Source organism: Pezoporus occidentalis, unplaced genomic scaffold (assembly GCF_034315485.1).
Source record: "Pezoporus occidentalis ecotype Australia unplaced genomic scaffold, CSIRO_AGI_Poc_V1 ctg1, whole genome shotgun sequence".
NCBI classification, from domain to species: Eukaryota; Metazoa; Chordata; class Aves; order Psittaciformes; family Psittacidae; genus Pezoporus; species Pezoporus occidentalis.
This window is the reverse complement of record NW_026912778.1, coordinates 4851516-4873951: the sequence shown is the minus strand read 5'-3', so window position 1 is coordinate 4873951 and position 22436 is coordinate 4851516. Positions and strand designations below refer to the sequence as shown.

The window sequence follows — 22436 nt, the reverse complement described above, 5'->3', positions numbered from 1 at the left end:
AAAGACTGTGTGTTGTGGTATTTACTCATTTACATGCCTTGCCTTGTCACTGCCAGGTTAGGAAGCTTAAAACCGTTCTGTTGACATTTGATTCAGTTTAAACTTTGTAAGTAGTGAGATTTGCATGTTCTGGGCTTCAGTTGGAGCACACTGTAGGCCTAGAAAGTTTATTGTTTTGTATCTCTTCTCTGCACTTTTCCAGTGTTTGGGAAGATGATGGACTGCTCTCATGCTTCCTTTCTCCTAGATGATAGGTCATTGGAGCCTTCCTTCTGCTTATCATCTCTCAAGAAATGTGTTTGTAGTTTAGAACTTGCTGTAGTCTTTTCCTGCTTCTGAGGCACATATTGCAACTCATGGACTGGATGGAGCCCTGAGCAGCCTGGTCTTGTGGAAGGTGTCCCTGTTCATGACAGGGGGGTTGAAACCAGATGATCTTTAAGGGTCCCTTCCAACCTAAACCAGTCTGTGATTCTATGATTATCATCAGTAGAAATTTCTAGCAGAACACAGACTGTTGGTGAGGGTTGGTTTGTTTGCTTGTTTGTTCTTTAAATATTGCAGCTATGAGTAGGAGCTGTTGTGAGCGACAGCTTCTGCAGGCTTTCTTTTATGGTAACACAAGCATATGAACTTTGCTGAGTTACTGCGTGCTGAGTGAGCGAGTGTTACGTCCATGAAGAGACTTCATTCTGGCCTCCTGAGGGCAGTCTATCCTAAGGCATTGCTACATTGGTAATGAGTTGGTTAGTCTATTTATATAGTTTCAGGGAAGTGCCTGTGTAGATACAAAATTGATGGCTGGCATTGTTGTTACCAGTTTTGTATCAAAATCCTACTTGATCTGGTAAGAAATTGCCAATTTGGGTATGATGATGTCAAACACGTTAAGACAATACACAGGTAAAAGCTACTGAACCTTACTATCATCATATGCGCACTGGGGTAATGTCAGTGGGAGCAGGGGGAGCAGATGTCACTGAGCTAACTGAGCCAGAGGAGCTGTGTGGATGTCACTCCCCTTGCTTACAGTGGGGTTGACACTGCTGAGGTGGCCTGGCATGTTGGCAGGTTTGGAATTGCTGTGTTATTTTGGAACAATTTGTTTAGGAATAGCTGCAAGCTGGTTCTATGGTACTGCTGAAGCGTGGCAGGGAAGCGGTTTGATGTTTTAGGAGTTCTTATTTGCACATCACCTTGCACTGTGCTTCTAATGCTAAATGCACTAAAAGTACATGTTGCACCTGTATGTTGGAGGCTGTATTGTAAAGAAATCTCTGCCTATATGCTGAAGACTTGACAAAAGCTTGACGTTGCAGTGCTTCAATTCCTGATGCTGTTGGTCTGAGTTTTTAGGCTATTTTTTCAGGTAGTTGGTAGATTTCTACTGAACATTTCCTGGAGGCCTATGAAACAATATAGACATTGCCTGGGTTTGTGTAGATGCCATTTAGTGTGCACATATGATTTTTGATGGTGAGATGTCTCTTGCAGCAGTAGACCAGAACTGCATCTGTTCTCTGCAGGTTCTTGTAGCTCTTTGTTGGAAGGCATATAGAACAGAGAGCACCTGTAGTTTATAGTTCACCATCATTTTCACAGCACCAAGTGGAGCCTACGCTAAGCTTTCTGCTCTGCAGTGAAGCCATATTCAGTTGATTTGTAAATATTAGTGAGGTTAATTTACTACACATTTTTGCAAAGCTGTTTGCTAAGTTTTCTGTTAAATCCTTGCTTCTATTGGCAGCGTGGTGCCTTTTGCCTAGTGGAAAGTGGTTCTGGAAATTTACAAACTGAAATTGTTGACAGCTGCTGTTGTTCCATACCTGAAATGACATAAGTCGCATACAGTTCGACCTCGCTGGATTTTGAAACAATTGTGCTGATAGGATTACATTTGATTTTAGGTTTTTGTTTATTCTACATTAACATACATAGAATAAACATGAATTAGTAATTAGTCAGAGATTGTACAGCTGTTAATACAGAATTTAATAAAACTTTTATTGTAGCTTTATTACAAAAATGTTTAGTGAATCTGATTCTGAAGTGTTGTAGAAGGAAGTGAGCTAATACATTAATAAAACCAGAGTAGTCCGTTATACTATAGAGTAGTGCAGGGCTTTTTTTTTTTAGACAGGCCCTTTCCATAAACGACTGCAACAGATACTCAGACAAGTGTTGCAGGTAAAAGCCATACCTAAAATCCACTAGTTCTCAGCCATACCCAAAAGCCACTAGTTCTCAGTCTGCAGTAAAAGCGAGGTATGTAGTCTGTTGTATGGGAAGTGTTCCGAGGTATTTTCACCACCTTTTGCAGTAGCTTGGAAAGATCCTGTCTTTGACATTGTAGTTTTGTACCCGTGGTTCTCTGTAGAAATACTCTGTGATAGCTGGGCCAAGAGTTGGCCAAAAAAAGACTTGAGAGTATGTTTTGTTGTGTGTGTAAAACAGAACTGATCAGGCGAAAAAAAGCCCACCCCAGTCCTCTTAGCGTGATGAGATTTGCCGAGCTTCTGCCGTAAGCAGTGTAATCATTCTGAGCAGTGTCCATGTGGTGTTATGTTTTTCTCCTTTCTCATTTTGCAGCTGCCTCGGGCCCATTTATGCTACTACAGAACCAGAAAGTGACAGTGGTTGTGAGACTTGACCCTTCCCCAGGGTTTACCTGTTGCACTGCAGTTTGACAAAGCAAACATTTCTGCTTCCTGATGGTGTTGGGCTGAAGTTCCTTAGTCTTCATCCACCATATAGCTGCTTAAATCACTGAGCACAGATACTGTTGCTTGGAGTCTGGCTTTTTTGCTCAAGAGTGTTATGTTCCAAACACTTGATATTTTATTAGAGATTCAGTGCAGATGAGATTATTTAATGTATTAATCACTTCTGTAAAAGGGTGCGAACTGTGTCTTTAGTTCAGAATTAGAGTTACAAGCTTTAAGACATTTGAAAGAATACAGTGTGCTGGCTGGAACAGACTGTAAATTGCTTGGGGCAGGAGCTGCGTTCTCATCTGCCTCATGTCTTGTGTGCTCAGAGTTGGGTTTAGACAGAGAAACTGTGCAGGGGGAGGGATTTTTCTTTTAGCCAGCTCAGGAGAAATGGAGCTACATCTCAGCAAATCCTGCCTCTTCATGTACATCGGAGTTGTGAATCGGGTCTGTCATCAACGTGCATGATTGAGCAGGCTTTTCCAGCCCCTCTCTACCATACCATGCGGGCTTGGCATCTGTGTCAGCCAGCCAGAACATGCAGCCATCCCCTCAGCATCATGACATGATGGGTAATACGAGCTGATGAAGTACTTGCTTACGTATTAAATCTGTTCGGGCTTCTTGCAGAGGTAAGGATGTAGTTGCCCACATGTGGAGAATCAAGGTGTTTACTACATACAACCTAATTGCAATATAGAAAGCTATGATGTATAAGCTAGGGTTTCAAACTGGACTATAGTAGATTTTGGTCCCCAGCAGCCAGTGGGCTGTGATGGAAAGAGATGGTGTATGTTAACTAAGGGGTGCTGCTGTTGTGAAGGTGCAGGATAAAGGTGTTGTGTGTTAAGTAACACTACCAGCTGAAAAACCCTCATGCATGTGGAATTTTGCACCTCACTGTTAGTAATCTTGACAGAGGTGTCTGTCATCATCCTGAATGGAGTTGCACTGACTCCTCCATTGCTCTGAATGTGCTTGGAGTGATGAGCTTCCTAAATAATTTGAAGTCTTGCACAAAGCTAGGACTTCTTTTTTTGGTCCCATAAAATGATAAAGTACACTTTCAGGTCATACTAGCTATCTTTGTAATTGGTGGAGAGAGATTAAACTTCTGACTGTTACTTTGATGCTTCCAAGAATTTCAGATTTCTGGCTTGGAAAGCATGTCATTTTCTTGTGCCACGCTTCTATCTCTGAATTTGTAAATCCAAACAGTCCCAGTAACTAAGTAACAGTACAGCTGAATGTTTTCATAAAAACAACTTTGCTGCTTAGAGATGTGATTTACTACTTAAGTGTGTCTGTACATATATACAGAGGCAAAATGTGATGATGACCTCATCTTCAACCAGCTCACAAGAGCAGTCTCAGCTTTTTAGTCTCCGGGCCAAAGACAAATTCACTGTAAGCAGGCAGGGCTCTACTGACTTCAGCTGCAGGATCACCAGTAATGTCAGTACTCACTCAAGTGCTGAGAGAATTCTGTTTGTAGTGATCAATGCTTGAAATCCAAGCCTAAAAGAAAAAAAAAGTATTATCTATCTTGCATCTTTCCTGCTATCTTTGTGCAGAAAGGAAAGGGGAAGTGAGTCAATATTCAGGGTTTTACAAGTAAATCTTAACTTTTTATGGTTTTCATTTTGATACTGCCTTGTTAGAAGACTATTCTTAAACAAATTTAGCTGCATTCAGACTGTGCCTTTAGTTGTGAGTGATGTCATATTGCAGTTTCTGGACACACAGAATAGACCTGCATCTTTTCTAACCTATTGCAAATCAAGTGCTTTTACTGGGCAAAGGTTTCTCAGAATTTATCTTGTTTAAACAAGATTCTGGGTCACAACCAGAATGTTCTGATAAATTCTGGTAATTTTTTTGGTGCTGTGTCTGTATGATAATATTTAAAATTTCTTGTACTGAGACAGTTAATAGTCTTTACCAGAGGAAACCTTTCTATTTGTGTAATATTTATTGATGTTAAACCCACATTATGTCAGCACAACAATCCAAAGTAATGATAATACATTTTTTTATAAATACAAATAAAAGGTGGCAAAATAATGCTAGTGAAGCTAAACAAAAAAGTCAATTAGCATGTCACAGTCGAGAAGAATTTGGCAAATGATATGACATACTTCCTCTAGAATAGAATCAGTTACTCCCAGATGACAGACTATGACGTTAACCTAGATTAACGATCCCCAAAACTGGTCATATCCTGCACCAGAATTGTACTACCATATGTGCTAATGTTTATTAGTCACTAAAACACAACACAAACTTTGTGTACTTACAAAGCAATACACGTATAGCAGTAATGCAGTATATGGTGTACACAATTACAGAATTAAAAAACCAAAACCCCTAAGTACAGGACTTCTGAATAACTGAACTGAGATAAAAGATTTCAAAACTTTTATTATAAATAATGGAAGATACCATATATGTGCTTCATATAAGGAATACAGTGTTTTCCTTTCATAGCAAAGTATTGTAGCTCGTACCATCACATGCTCGTTCTCCTTGTCAGGCCTAGTAATTCTTCCACCCTTCTCTCCCCTTCCTCTGAAATTCATTTGCTTCCACTTTAAAACTACCAAGTCACATCTGACTTAGGTTGGGCTCCAGTTCAGGTGGGTTTGCCTTGCTTTCTGAATGTAGCCTTCAGGCTTTTCACCTGCGGTGCACAGACTCTACCCAGTAAAGAGCCTATAGGAAAATGACAGGAGAAGGAAAAAAAATCTACCAGAGACATGTGCTAAGTTAAGGGGGAAAAAAAGGCACAAATTTGATGTTGGTTTTGTCCGTCTTCACGTTCAACTTCCTCAGATCTGCAGGCTCTGTGGTGTATACTTGTCATTTAAATTCATATTGCAGTCTCAACCCATTTTTCACTTACTATACATTTCTAAAATCCTCAGGCACATCACACAAGCTTTAAACAGTCGAACATCCCACGCATACACTCCCTAGTTTCCAGCTCCCTTCAGAAATTCCAATTTGGGAATGGGAGCATTACAAGGTTACAGGCTGTGTTCAGGAAATCCACAGAGAGTTTCAGCCTCTGCCCTGACCCCCTCCCACCCCCTGCAGTAACCCACTGCAGTGGGTCATACTGACAGCATGTTTTCCCCATCTAGTTACCAATAGTTGTAGTTTGGAGGAGACTGTTATTACATGTCAGCTCTTTGTTACCTCTAAGCTGTTAAGTTACTTATGCTTGACCTGTCTTGGCTGTGTGCTTGTAAGTAAGCCTCCTCCTGGATGGCAAAATCAAAAATAGAGAAGAACTTAAAACTGCAGTGTTGATGCTGCTGTACAGAATTGTCCACACTAACAGCGTTTAAGGCAAAGTATTTTTTTTCCTTGTAGACTAGAAAGCAGTTTGCAGAGACACAGTATTTGCTTGTGTGTCTCTTTCTTGTCCCTTCCTGGTTTACTCTTACAATAATATTGCACTTGTTCACTGTAGCTATCAGAGTGCAGTGCTAGTTTAGAACTGTCAGCAACCACACATTCTGATTTTGTGATCGAACGGCCTCAAGTAAAACATCTTGCACCATTAAGGTTGTGTAACATCTACTTACTGCTTATGAAGGCATGTAGCGATAAACAGTGTTCTCGTCTGAAAAATCTGACTCTGATGTATTTTGGCCTTTATGAAAAGGGTTATTTGTAAGAGCTGAAGCAACTTAGGTATAAGGAACGGGTGAATGTGATTTGTTGTGCAATGTGTACAATTCCATTAATAATCTACCTATTCTAATTTGGTATAATGAATAAGAAATATATGCTTATTGTGTTTGTTGTTTATCTTTTGTACTTGAAGCTGTCTGCCTTTGCATAAAGTGACATAGGAGTATCATTGGTCAAGGCAGTGGCTTTCAGTGTTTCTGCTTTGAATGAAAATGATGGAAGTGGTGGTTGAATCTACAGGTCATCACTCTCTACCAAGCCAGACTGCATTGTCAGGTGGACTGGATTTGCTTCAGGCTGGAAAGCTGCTTTGATGTCTAGTCCTTGGTCACACAGTGCAGCGTATCTGCTGGCTGAGGGCCGCACCTTCTTTGGCTTGGTTGTCTGAGATGGTTGTTGCCACTGAGCTACAGATTTAAAAGGAAACAAAAAATATTAGCCATCTTGAGCTGGACAACAAAGCGTGCCAGATCCAGCCTTTGTAAAGGAGATACTAACTTATGAGTAGCCAAAAACCACTGTATCAGAGGTGAGTTTGTTTCGTTTCTTGGTATAGTTTGTTTTAAACCTCAGCATCTAGTTTCACCTTCAAACACGGTATGTAAAAACAATAGTGCCCGTGTTTGTTACTTGGTATTTCTGGCATTGCTTCTACCTTTCCTCGAGTCACTGGGAAGGATAACAGCAAGGGGGTTGTTTCCGTGCACTCGTATTCCAGTGACAGGCCTGTTCAAGGGTAATTTGTTGTATATAAAAGGAAAGAACCTGGATGCCACTGCCAGCCCTTGTATGCTGAAACATGCTGAGCCAGGTCTCCTCTTCACAAGTCCCATTACAACCCCACCACCACCAAAAACCATTCTTCACCATTCCTGTCTTTCCCCTCCCTCCCTTCCTTATTCTTGTTATGAAAACACTGGTAAGAGAAAAGATTCAGTGTGTGAGGGGCTGCTTTAGAACAAACTTGAGTAATTAAGCAGAAAGCCATAAAAACATCTGCACTTCTGGTGGCTGTCATGTGTGTATTACAGACTGGTGTACAAAGGAATAAAAAAGGTTAGGAAAGTGCTAGCAGAGCAATAGTAATAATGATCCACAGAAATAACATAAGCATGCTGTTATCTTTGTTAATTAGCTCTTCTTAATATACTAAGCAAAGACAGAAAGCATGCATGCTTGTTTTGCTTTAGGTATCTGGAAGATTCTGAAATATACTTTGACAGAGCATTTGTTGTCTTGATGTGGATCGTTATTATTGAGGAGAAACTATAAACAAAAGAAAGAGAGACCAAGGTAAACCATTCTGTGAACAAACTGAAACTTACACAACTGTTGCTTTTAGGGTAGCTACTGTGATCACAAAGAGTGAAGTCACTTACTATAAACATCCAACCTGGCAGTGCATGACACAATCCCAGCCTCATTCTTAGCTGAACATGTGTACCAGCCGGCATCCTCCTTTGTAGCTCCCTGAATAAGCAGGCAAATGTAGCCATAGTTATCCTGGTGCATGCTAAACAAAAGAAAATGAGAAAATTAGTACTTAAATTGCATACAAGTTTAGACTACTTTTAAATGTCATTATAAACTGACCCAGTCCTAGTTACAGATTAAATATTGTCCACTTTAAATTAATGTGAAACTTTGTCTGGAATTAGCAAGTGGTTGACAGTTTGGCAGCTTAATATCCCGCACTGAAGACTAAGAAGCAAAGATGCATAAAGTAACTTCTCTCTCACGATCACAGATTAAGATATCCAGAAATCTAATTTAAGTCATAGGGACACCAGAACTTTTTGGGAAGAGGATTAAAAAACCTCAAAGAATGAGGTACTGAAATGCTCTCAGTTATTCAGAAAGACAGCAATAACTTAACTAGTGTTCCATCAGGAATTAATTCCTTTTCTTGAAATGTGTCATCAGTTTGCTTTTAAAAATTCCTACAAATGTTACTAATATTGAAGACAAGTTTATAGATCTCAGTATAACATACTGAATCTTAGTTGCTTAGCTCCGCAACAGTTAGGAATCAAGGTTTCTGCTGTGAAGCAGACAGCCTTTTTTAGGAGCCTAGGTTTTCACTAGGACATTACTAGAAGTCTTAGTTCTAGAAGATAAAAACTACTTCTCCACTTGCTTAAAGTGAAAAGATAGGTGTTTAATTCCAAGGATGGAAAAGGGAACTAACATTTTAATTCCAGCTCGGCCACCAAGCTGTCTGCAAGTCTGAGTAAATGTCACAAATTATTACAATATCCAGGTTAATGTTTATGAGATGTTCTTCACAGAGCGTTCTTACGGCCTTCTAGGTTTTCATTTGTTTTACAGGATAGGTCACCATTGGAGTTTTAGATGGGGAGATGGTTCTAAGGCAGTCTCACCTCACTCGGTCAGTGTTGTATGTGAGTGACTCATTCTCCTTCTTCCAAAATATCTGAGGAGACGGCTCCCCCGAGATCCGGCACTCCAGCCGCACTGGGAATCCCTCAGTCACACCCGTGTTCTGTAGCTTCTCTATAAACACAGGTGCTTTGTGTACTTCCTTAGCTGTGAAAACAAAGATGGTGTCATGTTGACACTAGTCTGTGACAGTGCAGCTCTTCTTCCAGCACCATGCTAAAACCAATAATGAAAGATCTAAGTGGCACGAAACCAAAGTGTTGTCTTCATTAATCACAAAGTCCAGTCTTGGTTCATCTGAAGGGAACAGTCAGATCAGGATTGTAACAGGGGAAAAGTGAGCACTAACAGAGCTGAGTGGTTCCCTCCTTCCCCAAAACAGTTGAAATATGGAGTGTGAAGATCAGATAAACTGGCTGCTCTCTGCTTGTTAAGCAGTGCTCCTCCATACTCCCTAGAGGGATAGCTTTTAATTATATGAAGGACTGCTCTACCTGAAGGCTGGAATGGCATCAGTCTAATATGCTGTGAAACACACAAGTCATATGGTACTGGTAGATATGGGTCTGCACAAATTGCTTTTAAAAACCCATTCATGCAAATAGCCTGCCTTGTCATCCCTGCTGTGCCTCAGGACAGCAGACCTCTTAACTGTGTGCCCAGGGCTTATGTGGCTGTCAGCTTATGCCACTACATAATATAAACTCTATCACATATAAATGTAACTTCTGTTACTAACAGGTTTCCTTTTCTTGGCCCAGTACCCCTCAGCCATGTCGCTTGACAGCACTTACACTGTCTTGTGTGGTGTTACCCTTACAGTTCTCGGGGTGGAAGCTTAGTGTGAAGATGTTACCTGCAACAATGAGCTCCAGGCTGAATGTGTTCTCACCAGCCCGATTGCTGGCGATGCATGTGTAGATTCCCGCATCTCTGGCTGTGACCGGCTCTATGATCAAGGAGTGCACACCATTCTCACGCACCAGCATTTTGTGAGAACTATCAGGGCGAATTGGTCTTCCATTCAGTTGCCAGCTTAAATCTGGAGTCGGTAATCCACTAACCTTAAGTGTGAACAGAATAATGGGAATTGGTCTTAGCCATACAAAACACTGGAGGAGTCCGGACTTGTTACATCAGAGAAGTTTGGGTTGGTTTGCTACTGCAGGTGTACCACAAGATTTAAAGATCTTTGACTCAGTTGTATTCATTTACTTTCTGGCCGACTCCCTGAATTCCATGATGTCTTATGGGCGTGACTAAAAAAAGATCAGTGTTTAGATATGCTAGTAGCTAAATAATACTACATTGCAAAACAAAAGGCAGGGTGACACCTTTTGTCTTTTTTTATTGCTTGCTCTTCAGGTGGAATGAGGAGATACTCCTTTCTTGATTAACTTCTGGGGGAGAGCTTACAGACAAAAAGATGCTAGCTGACTAACTATTGAAGTTCCATTCCACTTAGGTGTAACCCAGTGACAGCACCCTCTGCCCTGGTTAATGCTTGGTCTGTGTGAACAAGTTGTGTGCTTTTGGAAGCTGTGCCATTTGCTGTGGGTACTGTATGAAAGCAAACAACTTCTCACAAATAGATCAGCAGAAAGTACACAGAGTCATCCAAGCCTGAATTAATTCTGTTCAGCAAAGCCATAAATCAAGGTTATATTGTTTGAAACTTTAACGGAGGATCAAAACTCAAAAGGTCTTAAAACAGAGAAGCGCATTGTCCTTGTGGTGTGTGCTGCTTCCCTCCACACCCCTGCATATCTGAAACCTGAAAATCAGTTTCCTATGAGCTGTAAGATCTGCCTAGTCAGGCAGACTTTTATTGTCCACTTACTCATAAGCAGTGAGACCAATTGACCTACCAACAGCTGCTGAAACTGCCAGTAAGCAAGATAGCTTTAAAAAAGAATTAACTGAGGTTTTGAGTCAGGTACCATTCCCAAAAGGTCCCCACTACCCTCTGTGTGGTACTTGCCTTGCAATCCATTCTGCACAGTTTTCCTTCTTGAACAGTCAGGTCTCCGGGAGCCTGCAGAAAATGAGGCCGGAAGAATCGTTCCTGAATGGGTTCATTTTCATCACCACTGTCCCTTGATCGAGATCGTGGTCTTAAAATAACATAAAATAAAGGTAAATTAATTCTTTTTTCCTCTGCTAAATCAGAAGAACCAAAATCACTTACATGCAAGATTGCTTTGAATTTTAATTCACTCCTTTGACCCATACCATAATCACTCTTTATTTACACATATATGCTGAGCACTTGCCTCAGACCAAGTTAATTATGACACAGTAATTAACTACTTTCATTTAACTCACATGTTATGGCAAAATATGATCTAGAAGACAGTCTTGCTACAGAATAATTGCTTGTAGCAATCATTTATACATGGTAGTATTGTTGTTTAGTTAGTCCTTAAATAACTGAAATACAAATAAGTCAGTAGGCCTTAGCATAAAGCTCAGTTCCTCATTTCTAGTGTCCTGTGTATTTAATCCCTTCACTATTGCTGATGACACCACCAAGTGTGTGTGTAGTTCATTAATTATATTTACCTTTCAGGAAAAAAATAGCATCTAAAAGCTATCTCATCTCAGCTGAGGAGAGACATCTCACAACAGACTATTTTTCACCATCTCGTGTTCTGCACTACCAAAGACCATAGGGGAAAGTCTGGGGATTAAAGTGCCGTGGGTATTTATTCCTCATTTAGCAGTTTTTTGTTTGAGATAGTCTTGGACACTTTCAAAGCCACTAAACTGGGGTGTCAAAACAATGAGAATTTCATTCGTGAGCAACAGGGGAAAAAAGCTTCAGTCACTAAATTGTTCTTTACAAAAGTACTGTGAAAAGTTCAACAACGAAGAAGAAGGAAGAATAACTTCTGTCCCCAGAAACAGCATCAATCACCTTAAACCTCCAGGATATCATTTAATCCGTTGCACTGGCTGTTCTTGCCTATTAATTTAATCTATTAAATCTTTTTCTGAGGGGTTCCTCATTTAACTGGATTTTTCCCCAGCTGAAATCGGCATTATTCCACGTGTGTGATTTGGTAATCCAAGACTTGGAACTGAAACAGAATTTGAGATCAGTTTTTGTCCTTGCCTGATTAGCTCCAGTGGGTCCCATTCTGGAGCCAGCTGCTGCCTGCAGTGACATCCTGTTGCAGTGAAGAGGGGCTATTCAAGTGTCCTCCAGAGTAATTTATATCAGTGACACTGTACAGTGAAATTGTCTTTTGTGAATCTCATTTTCCATTACCTTTTGCCAGTGTTTCTGTGTCTGCAGGATACATGCTGCAGTATACGTGGCTATACTGTGTTTTACACTGCCCAGGGGCATTTCTTAGGTTAAAATAATTCAGAACAAAAAAACCCTCAAACCTCCCAACAGTTACATCTGGAAAACAAGATGCCGTACTACTGTACAGCAGACAAACACTCCAGCTGCACACTGAAGGGAAGTATAGCTAAGAGTTGCCTGAATCTGGTGTATTTTGTCCTTCTCTGTTGTTGCCCTTCTATTACTGCTCTGTTCATCTCTATAAAACATGTTTATCTGTATCATCTGTCATAAAGAGATAATTTTTAGTGATCATCACAAGCTTTCCATAGCTATAGGTAAAGGCAAATGTGTGCATCTGGGAAATCTATCCCATACTGCTTATCAGCATAGAATGGATACCAAACTGGAGAACAACTGACGATTTGCACATGCTGAAAGCTTGTGTAACTCCTGAAGTGCCCCTGTCCAGGTCTGGAGTAGTTAGTATTTTTTTTCTACTTGAACATGTCTAAAGCTACTTCAGTAGCTGCTGTGTTACAGCTCACGAGCAAGACTAAGCTCTAGTTGGCAAATTCCTAACCCATTCTGCAGACATCCATGCCTCGTGTGCATGTAGGTGGCGTAGAGACGGAAGGAAGCAGAAAAAACCTGTACTTCTGTCTTTTGGTACTTAAGACCACATAGAAGCAATGGATCTGGGCAAGTGAGTCCTACACAGTGTGGGCAACCCACAGAAAATTTGTCTTCATAGTGCTCATGTGCATCCTGCTTAGGTACTCCTGATAAAGCGCCAATGACGTACAAGTAACCGGTGCAAGGCTGAGCCAGACAGGTCAGCTAGCACCACAGAAGTGTGAAAGCCCATCTGAAAGCCACCACCTCACTGCTACAGGTCCATGGAAAGGCAGCTCTGATCAAAATGGGGGAGAAATTACAGAGTTTGTGTTTTTTTTGATAGCATGTTTTTGAATTGTGCAAACTGAGTCTTCAAATCGCACAAGTGAAAGGCAACCTCAGTCAGCAAGCTGTTCAGAGTCAGAAGTAAGTGATGTGTTTCTTTTCACCTCTTTGTAAATTTGCTTCTGGAATTGCAGCCTTACTTTTTAAGCCTCTTTACCTTGAGAGGTGAAACTAAGGTTATTTGAATTGTAAAACATTTTGTGGTTTTCAAGAAACAACAAAATGAGTAGAGCCAAGTACTTCAGGTGTCTAGGAATGACAAATTGCAGGAGCCTGGAATACCCTTGGATTAGCTGCGTGTTCTTCAGAGCTGTGATGTGGGCATCAAATTGCAGGAACTAGTTTCAGCAATACTGATATCATGTACTAAATGTGGCCAGGGGAGACTCTGTGGGCTGCTGTGGTGCAATGCACCAGGAATGTGAGTGAGTGAGAAGCTGGGGAAGACTGACTGACCATGTGATAATGATCACTAATTTGGGGTAGGGAGTAAGTTCAATTTAATCCTCTATTTGAGAACAGGGGCAATAGGACTATTTCTTTTTTAAATCTTCCCTAAATCTTACGCATTTTAAAATGACTTATGTGGGGCTCTGGCTGCAGTGCACCACATGAGAGCTACAACACTGAGTGCCATCGTACCTAAGGGGTTGACCCACAGCTTGGTACACATCAGACAGCTCAAAAGCTCCATCCCTCTGGACAAAGTAATGCTAAGAAGGTGCTGTTTGCAAGCTAAGCACATTTCAGAAAAATACATCAAAAATGGAATAACAACTACAAAGAGTGCTTTGAAATGTCCATGACGTGGTGAAGATGACAAAACCCAGAGTTCTGCCAGAACACATTCTGTGAGAGATTAAAAATACTTCAGGAAAAAGCCTGTCAACGGCGTAACAAGCCATAAAGTTCATTAAGCTAATAATTACACTTGTAAAAAAAACCCAACACTCGTTGCTCTCAAGCAGAAAGCTTATAGAAATCACACTGTAAAGCCCAGGAGTGTCACTTATCAAAAGTACCCAGCGATGCACGTGACAAATACCACAGCTCAGGGGGAGCGCAACAGCATGGTCCATTACAGGCAAACAGCCAGTGCTGGGGGCTGTCCTGGGGGGTGCTTTACACACTCATGGCCCCACTGTCCTTGTGGACACTGGGTGGTGGGAGGAGTGGGAAACATCCGCTAAGCAGAAGTGTGCTAAATGCTGAGCAGAAATGAGACCATCTGTAAGTAAAGGTATCTCCACATGTGGTAATTTTACAGGAAACAAGAATCCCCAATAATTGCCCTACTTTTAATTAAACTGTTATATGTATTAAATTAAACTGCTATATGTAAATCTCTTATTTATAATTGGTTACTCTACTGGACCCCCTGCCATAGCAATAGTATTATCTGCCTGAAGATAAAGTACTGGCCATAAGCAGCCTTAAACTTCGACTGCATTTGGAGAGATTGAAAAAAAAAAGCCTCCTCCATTACTACCCAAAGGCTCTGGCCACTGCAGAGACAGAGACCCACGTTTTATCCTTCAGAAAGGTGCAGAAGTGTCTGTCAGCTGCTCACTGCTCTCTTCATACGCATGCTCCTTTCTCCCATGCCCATTTTTAAAGATGTTTCCCCTTTCTCACCCTGTGCACACTGATTCATGCAGTTAGAACCTGACTCTTTATGGCAGCTTTTCCCTTCAGGGACTAGCAGAGACTTCATTTTGCACCATTATTTCTCTACTGGACAGGACATGCTGGATAGATGCACTCTCAGTGCAGCAATAGGAGGACATCCCTCTCCATGAGCATTCTGGGCTTTGGGCTTAACAGGCCAAAACATGAAACGGGAAGGTGGTAGGATGCCTCAGTGAGGCGCTAGGAAATGCATTTGGGGCTGTGGGAAGCCCAGTTTGTTCTGTGCAGGAATAACACCAGTCTTTTAAACAACCAACCTTGCTTCCTAGTTGCCTAGTTATTGGAAGAGGGGGAAGAGAGCCTGGTTTGCATGCAGCAGTGCTACATACAGTACATACTACCACCATGCTAATTGTTACAGACTCATTCTGTTACGGCACACTGACTGTGTAATTACACCTACTCTGTGTATTACAGTTCGGCAGTACTGAGATTCTGTGGCCACTGTGACCCGTAAGTGAAACACACCTTATCAGGGCAGAATCTGGAACTCGAGCCCTCAAACTCCCCTGAAAGCAGTTCTGTTTGGTACCCAAAATGAAATGCTTTTTTTTTTGTTCTTCAATGTCTAAGCTGTGCTAAATAGCCTCATAAATGCTTTGGGTAATGAAAAAAAAAGTATTTGAAGTGAGAATTCCCTTATATGGTCCAAAACCATAAACCAAAGTTTCATATATGAATAACTGTAAACTCACCAAAGATAAGTTTAATTCTTCATTTCTGACTCATAATTCCTTATAAGAACCTGAACTGAAATCCTAAAATATTTCTAATGTAAATCTAATAAACTTCCTTGCATGCAGTTATTTCTGCTGGTTCTTTCAATGAAGACTTACTAAAACCTGACGAAAGCAGAGGTTCCTGGTAGAGTCCTAGTCAGGAGATGTTTTAAAAACCCCTGTAAGTTACAAGGTGTTTCCTAACAGCTGATGGTACAATTTGCAAGGAGGGGCTATCAGTGAACATCACAAAGATACGAGGAGGAGACAGTGAAAATTCAAGATGCATAAACATCATGTCATTCCAGAGGTTGCCTGTGCAAGGTCTGCAGAGATTTTAAGACAGCAGAGGTCACATTTTCTTCCTGAACGCCATACTTTTAACTTACCTTCTTCCTTCACATTCTTTATCTTACCATAATAATTTTGCAAAAGGTTATTATTAAAAGAAAGAAAGAAAAAGGTGTCAAATACCTTCTCATATGTGGCTGACCAGAAGGTGACCATGGACTGCGGCCTCTTTGATTTACAGCTTGAACCATCAGCCTGCCTGTGCAACTTACTCTGCCCTGTTACAGTGATGGAGAGAACGAACATGAGAAGACTTAAAACATGAATTATTAATAAATGTTCAACCTGATCCCATCTTTTCTGCCCACCTGTTACAGAGTCTGTAATACAGTCTCTTCTTGCAAAGGGTCACTGACAAATGTTAGTCAGGACACCTTCTGATGTTAAACTATTATCAGCTTTCAATCCAACCCAGAACAGACTGAACAATGGTGAATGTAACAGAGTCCTGGTACAGTGTTCCACCTGGAAGTTTTTCTTGTAAAAGGATGGTTGGTATCTGGGGCAACAGTGTCCTTAAAAGAGCTGTTGCTGTGGTTTGGAAGTTTCTCTGTGTACAGCAAGTGGACAGAAAGACAAAAAGCACAAGGTAGTGAAAATAACAACACTTGGTAAGTGCTGGTGGGTAGTGACAGAGCTGCTGTCTCCAGAGTGGATGGATCCACTTGATCGTGCAGGGCCACAGCTCAGAAAGCCCCACAAATGGAAAACCCAAAGGAACTGTATGAGTATGTAAAGTGCCCTCTCTATAGCGTGAACCTGGCTTAGGGGCAGGAATCACACAGTAGCACATGCTGCGATACTGGATGCTGGAGACAGTTCAGCTGTCTCAGGTTATTTTCAGTGAATGATAACTAGAGCATGGGCTCTGTGGTATTCTGTCCCCTTTTTGTGATTTATTTTGGTTTTTAGAAGACAGGTTGTCCGTCAACAAGCACTGATGGTAACAAAGATGGGATGGGTCTGCCTGACGCCCCAACTGCTGACATCCAGGGCTCTGAGTATTCACCGTGTAAGGGGTAAAAGCATCTGGTGGTATTAATAAATACACGCAATGGATGCAAATATCGAAGCTATGTATAAAAAAACTACTGTAGTAAAAGTCTATATACTTTTATTTAGCAATGTAATGATTTTAGTAACTTCTGAAGAATAGTAGTTTTAACTAGCTGGTTGGTAAATATACCGGAGATGTATGTCTGTCTCTGTCCCTGGGCTGGTAGCCGTAAGGCAACAGCCACATCAGCTTTGCAGTGTGCTCCACTCTAAGCTGTGAGCTCTGCACTTGAGTCTGTCAGCGTAAAGGGTGACAAGTATTTTTGTTGCAGGAGTTGAGGGGTCGCAGATCACTGTGCATTAACAACTGGCCAGAGCCCAACAAAAACCAATTTCACTGCGGTCACAACTGGCATACAAATGGCAGTGACCTTTGTGTTACTGCTGGGCTGTTAGAAATGAAGTCTCTGTGTCCTGTTTTCATTCCCATGACCCAGTTAGTCCACAAGAAAAATACTTGCCTTAAAATAAGCCATTGTGCATGATCTGTGGCAGTTTCTAAGCAAAAGGTTTTGTTTTTTTTTATTTTGCAAGACCATTGAAGACATCCAGAACAAATCTATTCCTATTTTAGGCTCCACTGCATATTAACCTTTTTCTGGCAGGTGATGAACACACGTTTTGAGGATAATTACTGCATATCTCAATATACAAAGGCATCACAAATGGAAACAAAAAGGACAGTAAGGAATTTGGATAGGGAACAATGAGTAGGAAACATGATTCTTTGAAAAGTCATGGGATAAATAGGAAGGAAAAAAAGTGGGAAGTAATTTGCCTAGAAAGCAAGGAAAACCTGGACTGAGAGCTGCGGATGTGTAGTGCACAGAAGAGGAGAATGGGATGAAAAGAAAGAAGGTGTAAACGGGATTTGACTGGAGCCCATCCAGTCCCTGGGAAGCTAGCAGTTAAGGGATGTCTCTGGTAACTAATGGCCCAGGCCAGGGTTTATGTTTGTCCAGGCCTGGGGTCTGTTTGCTCTGGATGAGGTTATACGGCAAATTTTACTGCAAAACCCCGTGGTGTGCAAGAACCTGAATTCCACATTGCAGCACTTTATGTCACAGGCAATGGTGCCTACTGTGTTCACTGCCACGGACAATCCCCAAGGTCTGCTGACAAGCCATTTTGCAAAGTTAAGTCCTGTTGGACTAGTCCAGACAGTGAGGTGGCATAAACTGGCACAGCTTTAAGGAACTGAATCCTTTGCTTTAACAAAATCAATTTCTATCTGTTAAGAATATGTCTTTTTGATTTGTAATTTGGTGGCTCCTATAGTAACAACCAAACCACAGCAACAGCCTAGCAAGTATCTGCCGGTGCATCAGAACTCTGATATAGGCTCTCCTATATTTACGTATTTCACTTTTCCTTAGGAAAGGTTGCCAAATTTGCCTAAGTTTGTGATAGCTCTGAGAGGTGGACAACTTTCCATTAGAATTGAGAAGGCCGTGACAAACTTATTTCCACTCAGGATGACTTAAAAGAATTGGAATCCAGATCTTTGAGTATGAAAGGCAAGTACATTAGCTCATAACCCTTCTTTGCCTCCATTGTACTGTTAAATGCATAGTAAAAGCAAGCAAATAGTAGAAGAGATAAGTAAGTTTGCCTGGGAATTACACTGTAAAGAAAGAACAGAATGGGCTTGGTGAAGCAGACAGATGTTTTGTTTAGGGGAGCCAGAGGAGAACACTTCTGGTTCTTCTCCAAAGGGGCGGAAAAGCAGATGCAGGATTTTGTCATTTAACAAGAGTGCTTTTTCAATCCCCAACCTAGGAACAACACAAACCCAGCTCATTTTATTACATCTAAAACCCCAAGAACAAACTAGTGTCGTCAGTGACCAGAATCAATAACCTAGATCAGTGTTGTGCCACTGAATGAGCTTTATCCAGAGTAACAAATGCCAAAAGGAGGCTCTACCTACTCAGGGGCAGAGGACAGTGCCCGAACACAAAGGCAGTTTATTCACCAAGTTCTCCAAAGTTTTGGTTCACACTGTAACACTTACAGGAAGATGAACAGGATTCATTTTTTACCTTGAGCATGTGAATATTTATCTAACAATTTAAAACCTCCTGTGAATTTCCACTATTTAAATGGTATCAATTGTTCTAACACAATGGTCATCTGTAAGAGCTCCCAGCTTGAAAATTCCCTTGGCCATATGCATTTCTTTATTTCTGTTATTTGTATATGCATGAACAACATTTAAACTACCTAGATTTACGCAGTTTGTAGCATCCAGCCTCAAGCTGGGGTTTGTGGATCACCTGCGTGCACAACCCCGTAGGTTTTCAAGCACACTGCAGTGTGAATAGGACTGACAGTAAAAAGAGCAAGGCAAAATGGCAGTGTCATGCTAAGTATCCTAGCAACAGTCATAACAGAGCACAACACTCCTGTTTAGATTAAACTGTCTCAGAGATACAGTTTGTTATTTTACAGTGTGATTCTACTTGCAGGCCTGATCTTGGCAAGATGTTTGCTGCTACAGAAGAAAGTCATTCATTACATCCCTAATATTACATTCCTGCCTTGGTTTCTCACTTGCAAATCTTCCCCCTCAACTTGATGCGCTGTAGGAAAAGCAGACTGAAAGTTACTTCACTAGGATGCCTGAACTGGAAGTATAGCCATTCCCAGCACACCTGGGGGTTCCTGTTGAAGACCTCAGCTCTTGTACTGGGTCTGCAAAGAACAAATAGTATTACAAACCCAGTAACGCTCCATGTTTCAGGAAAATACTGTTTAAGACTCTGAGGTCAACACAGGAGACCTCCCTGCTCCATAATAAGTGCTAGAGTGTTTTGCCTTACAGAATTACAATCACTGCCTAAAGTAAACACGTTAAGGTGTATTACACTCCCACTTGCTTCCAAAAGTTGGCCTCAGCCGGTGAGTAGTGCTAACAGAAGAAAAATGAAATTGCTGGATTAGGTTACTTGTGCTGGTAAACTGGATTTTTTTCTCCCCTTATAGTACATATGCTATCCATGCTCAGTTAGGCTTCAGAGATGTTATCAGCTGAAACAAATGGTGGAAACCCAGCACCCCTCCCCTCTGAAACCTCAAACCATAGGAAAAAGCCTGCTGTTGAGTTGCTAATCTCTTGGAGATAGAAAGGTCCCACCCTACTGATGCAAGATGAAAACAGAAATCTAACTTATATACATACTTTATGGTGACTTCATCATTTTAATTAAACCATGCATATGTAAGATGAGATCGTTTTCTGAAGATTTATGTCCAGAAGCCTGTTTGCTCTGGAGCCAAACCTTCATTTACCTGGGGGTTAGCAGCCATAATGGTGTAATTCCCATCATCATCCAGGGTGGAGGCTGCAGTATGCAGTGAGCAAGTTCCATCAGGTTCTCTTTGAATTCGGTAGTGATCACTTCGTTTAGAAATTTGCTTCCCATCTTTAAACCAATAAATCTGCAGGAGAAAACAAGGCCTGGCTGATAAGGATGGGTGCTCATTGTCATCATTTCTCAATTAATAGTGCTAACGAATCTGACCTGCTGACAACTGCCCCAGTAAACATGGAAAGCAAACCGGTTTGATCGACAGTAGAAGTGCAGAACCACACTCCATGAATCACTTCCACTAAAAGACAAGTTACAGATCAGCAATGGTTCAAAGAAAAGGACACAGCATGAACATTTACGAAAGAACCATACAGGTGCATAAGGGCCGTGGCCATCCCCATGACAGGACAGCCACTGAACATTTCAAGAGCTGAAAATAAGTGTCATGACTAAGAAAAGCTCTATTTCAGAGAAGAGGACTCAGTTTAAGGTTTTATTTCACTTAAATCTATGAAGTTGCAGAAAGAACCTAAGAATGATATTGTGCTCTTTTCAGAAAATAAAAATGTAATTATGGAAATAATTAATTCAGTGATGAATAAAATGGAAGTCATGATCTCACTGTTGAAACACCAGTTGTGTCTCGCATCCATTACACTGACAGGACCAAAAATCCAGGAGGGTTTCAGCAGCTTGTGCTGGCAGCGAGCAGCTCAGTGCATGCATGGGCCAGCTCAGTGTAATGACATGACTAAGACCAAGAGGTCACCACAGTGTGACAGACATCTATAGAAATGGACAGCTTTACAAAATCATGGGAAATACTTCAAAGCAAGTCTGCGCACAGATAGCCATTAAGAATTAATTGTACGCCAACACCCATAGAGTTCCAAGTTGTACAGAACAGTTACATTATCTATCAAACAGAGGCCTTTTCCATTAGTTTTCATACATAAATTTAGTCTCTGGCTGACCCAAGATCTACTTGCAGTGAGCCAAAGAAAATGATGTATGCAGAATAATATCTTACAGTAATCCATGAATTACACAAAAAAATATGTATCTCTTTCTAATGCCTCAAAGTTTAGGATTTGGTTTGTTTGGGTTTTTTTGCTACATTTAAAAAATAATATAAACCTCCAAACTGAAATCTGCTGAAATCAAAAGAAAAACGTGGTGTGTGCAGGAAAACACACAGAGGAATATATGAAAAATGTTCTACTGGGAAAGCTGTTGTCAGCTCCCCAAACCCATATTTAAGGAGAACATTATTTATTTGCCATTTCTGAAGCTTGTATTATGCTGTAACATCAGTGGTGTTCAGCACTTCCTAGGTCACTTGTGCAGATACATGATTTTCACAAGGTTAACTTGTACAAAGTATAACAACTGGATCTGTCCTGTTGGCATGACTGCAGGGACTAGCACAAGGAAAACACACACATTTTCCTCAGTCTAATTCTTGAAATGGGAATTTAGGTCTTACAGTAGGGGAAAGGGTGCCAGCTTTCTAGTCAAAATGAAGTGACAAAGCAAAGCACAGCTCCTGACAGCATTTAACACACCAGGTTCTCCACACATGCCAACATTTCAAAGCTAACTTCACTCGCTTGTCAGGGGAAGTTAAGGGTATACTTTTAAATTTCACAAAAAGACAAGGGGGAATGTTTTGGAGGGAAGGAGTGGAAATTGCCCTTAAAAATTAATTACCATTTATGGTTTTTATATTAACAAGCATTATGTGTAACTAGAAATGATTTCATTTCCTCAATAGCTGGTTATACTTGTTTCCCATTTTGTCTGTCAGCAACCTTGCAGAGACTCTGTGGTGCTAACAAAAGATTTAGTCATGTCTTCTCATCTGCTGACAGAGCACTTACTGGAGATGCAAAAGATATTTGATCACTTATACACACATGCTAATGGGCGCTAGAAACAACATAGCTGCAAAAAATGAGTTTTAACTTGCATGCCTTACATGTGTCATAATGTTGCTTGGAAATCTACTGCATTAAGTAGTAATTATTCAATAACAATGCACTTAGAAATATCAGGATGTATGCCAGGAATCATTATATGGAAATACATGCAAATATTAACTGAACCAGCTATCCAAACATTATGCACATGTTGTCCAATACCTATTTCCACTATGCTTAAAAGCATTGGCATCACCAGATTTTACTTATGAGCAGTAAATTCTTACTATTACCTTTATCTGATGTGGAGTTAATAAGTAAAA

At 40.9% G+C, this 22436-nt stretch overlaps 2 protein-coding genes across 9 annotated transcripts in view; one reads left to right on the top strand and one right to left on the bottom strand.

Moving 5' to 3' along the window:
• The window catches only part of NEK1 (NIMA related kinase 1), a 181081-nt gene extending 166703 nt beyond the window's left edge, over positions 1–14378 (top strand). Inside the window, exon 29 of the mRNA XM_062621528.1 lies at positions 13669–14378. Within this exon, the coding sequence (XP_062477512.1) occupies positions 13669–13711 (43 nt within the window). The 3' untranslated portion in view covers positions 13712–14378. The remainder of the gene's footprint in view (positions 1–13668) is intronic.
• PALLD (palladin, cytoskeletal associated protein) overlaps positions 4664–22436 on the bottom strand; it is a 194993-nt gene continuing 177220 nt past the window's right edge. For 7 of the 8 annotated variants that reach the window (XM_062619734.1, XM_062619802.1, XM_062619963.1 and 4 more), the window contains 7 exons: positions 20172–20321; positions 15948–16042; positions 10792–10924; positions 9667–9874; positions 8792–8957; positions 7790–7923; positions 4664–6817 (listed from right to left, as the gene is read on the bottom strand). In XM_062619734.1, the coding sequence (XP_062475718.1) occupies positions 6645–6817; positions 7790–7923; positions 8792–8957; positions 9667–9874; positions 10792–10924; positions 15948–16042; positions 20172–20321 (1059 nt within the window). In that variant the 3' untranslated portion in view covers positions 4664–6644. Of the gene's footprint in view, positions 6818–7625; positions 7677–7789; positions 7924–8791; positions 8958–9666; positions 9875–10791; positions 10925–15947; positions 16043–20171; positions 20322–22436 lie in introns of all 8 variants that reach the window. The other variant, XM_062619889.1, reaches the window with a different exon arrangement.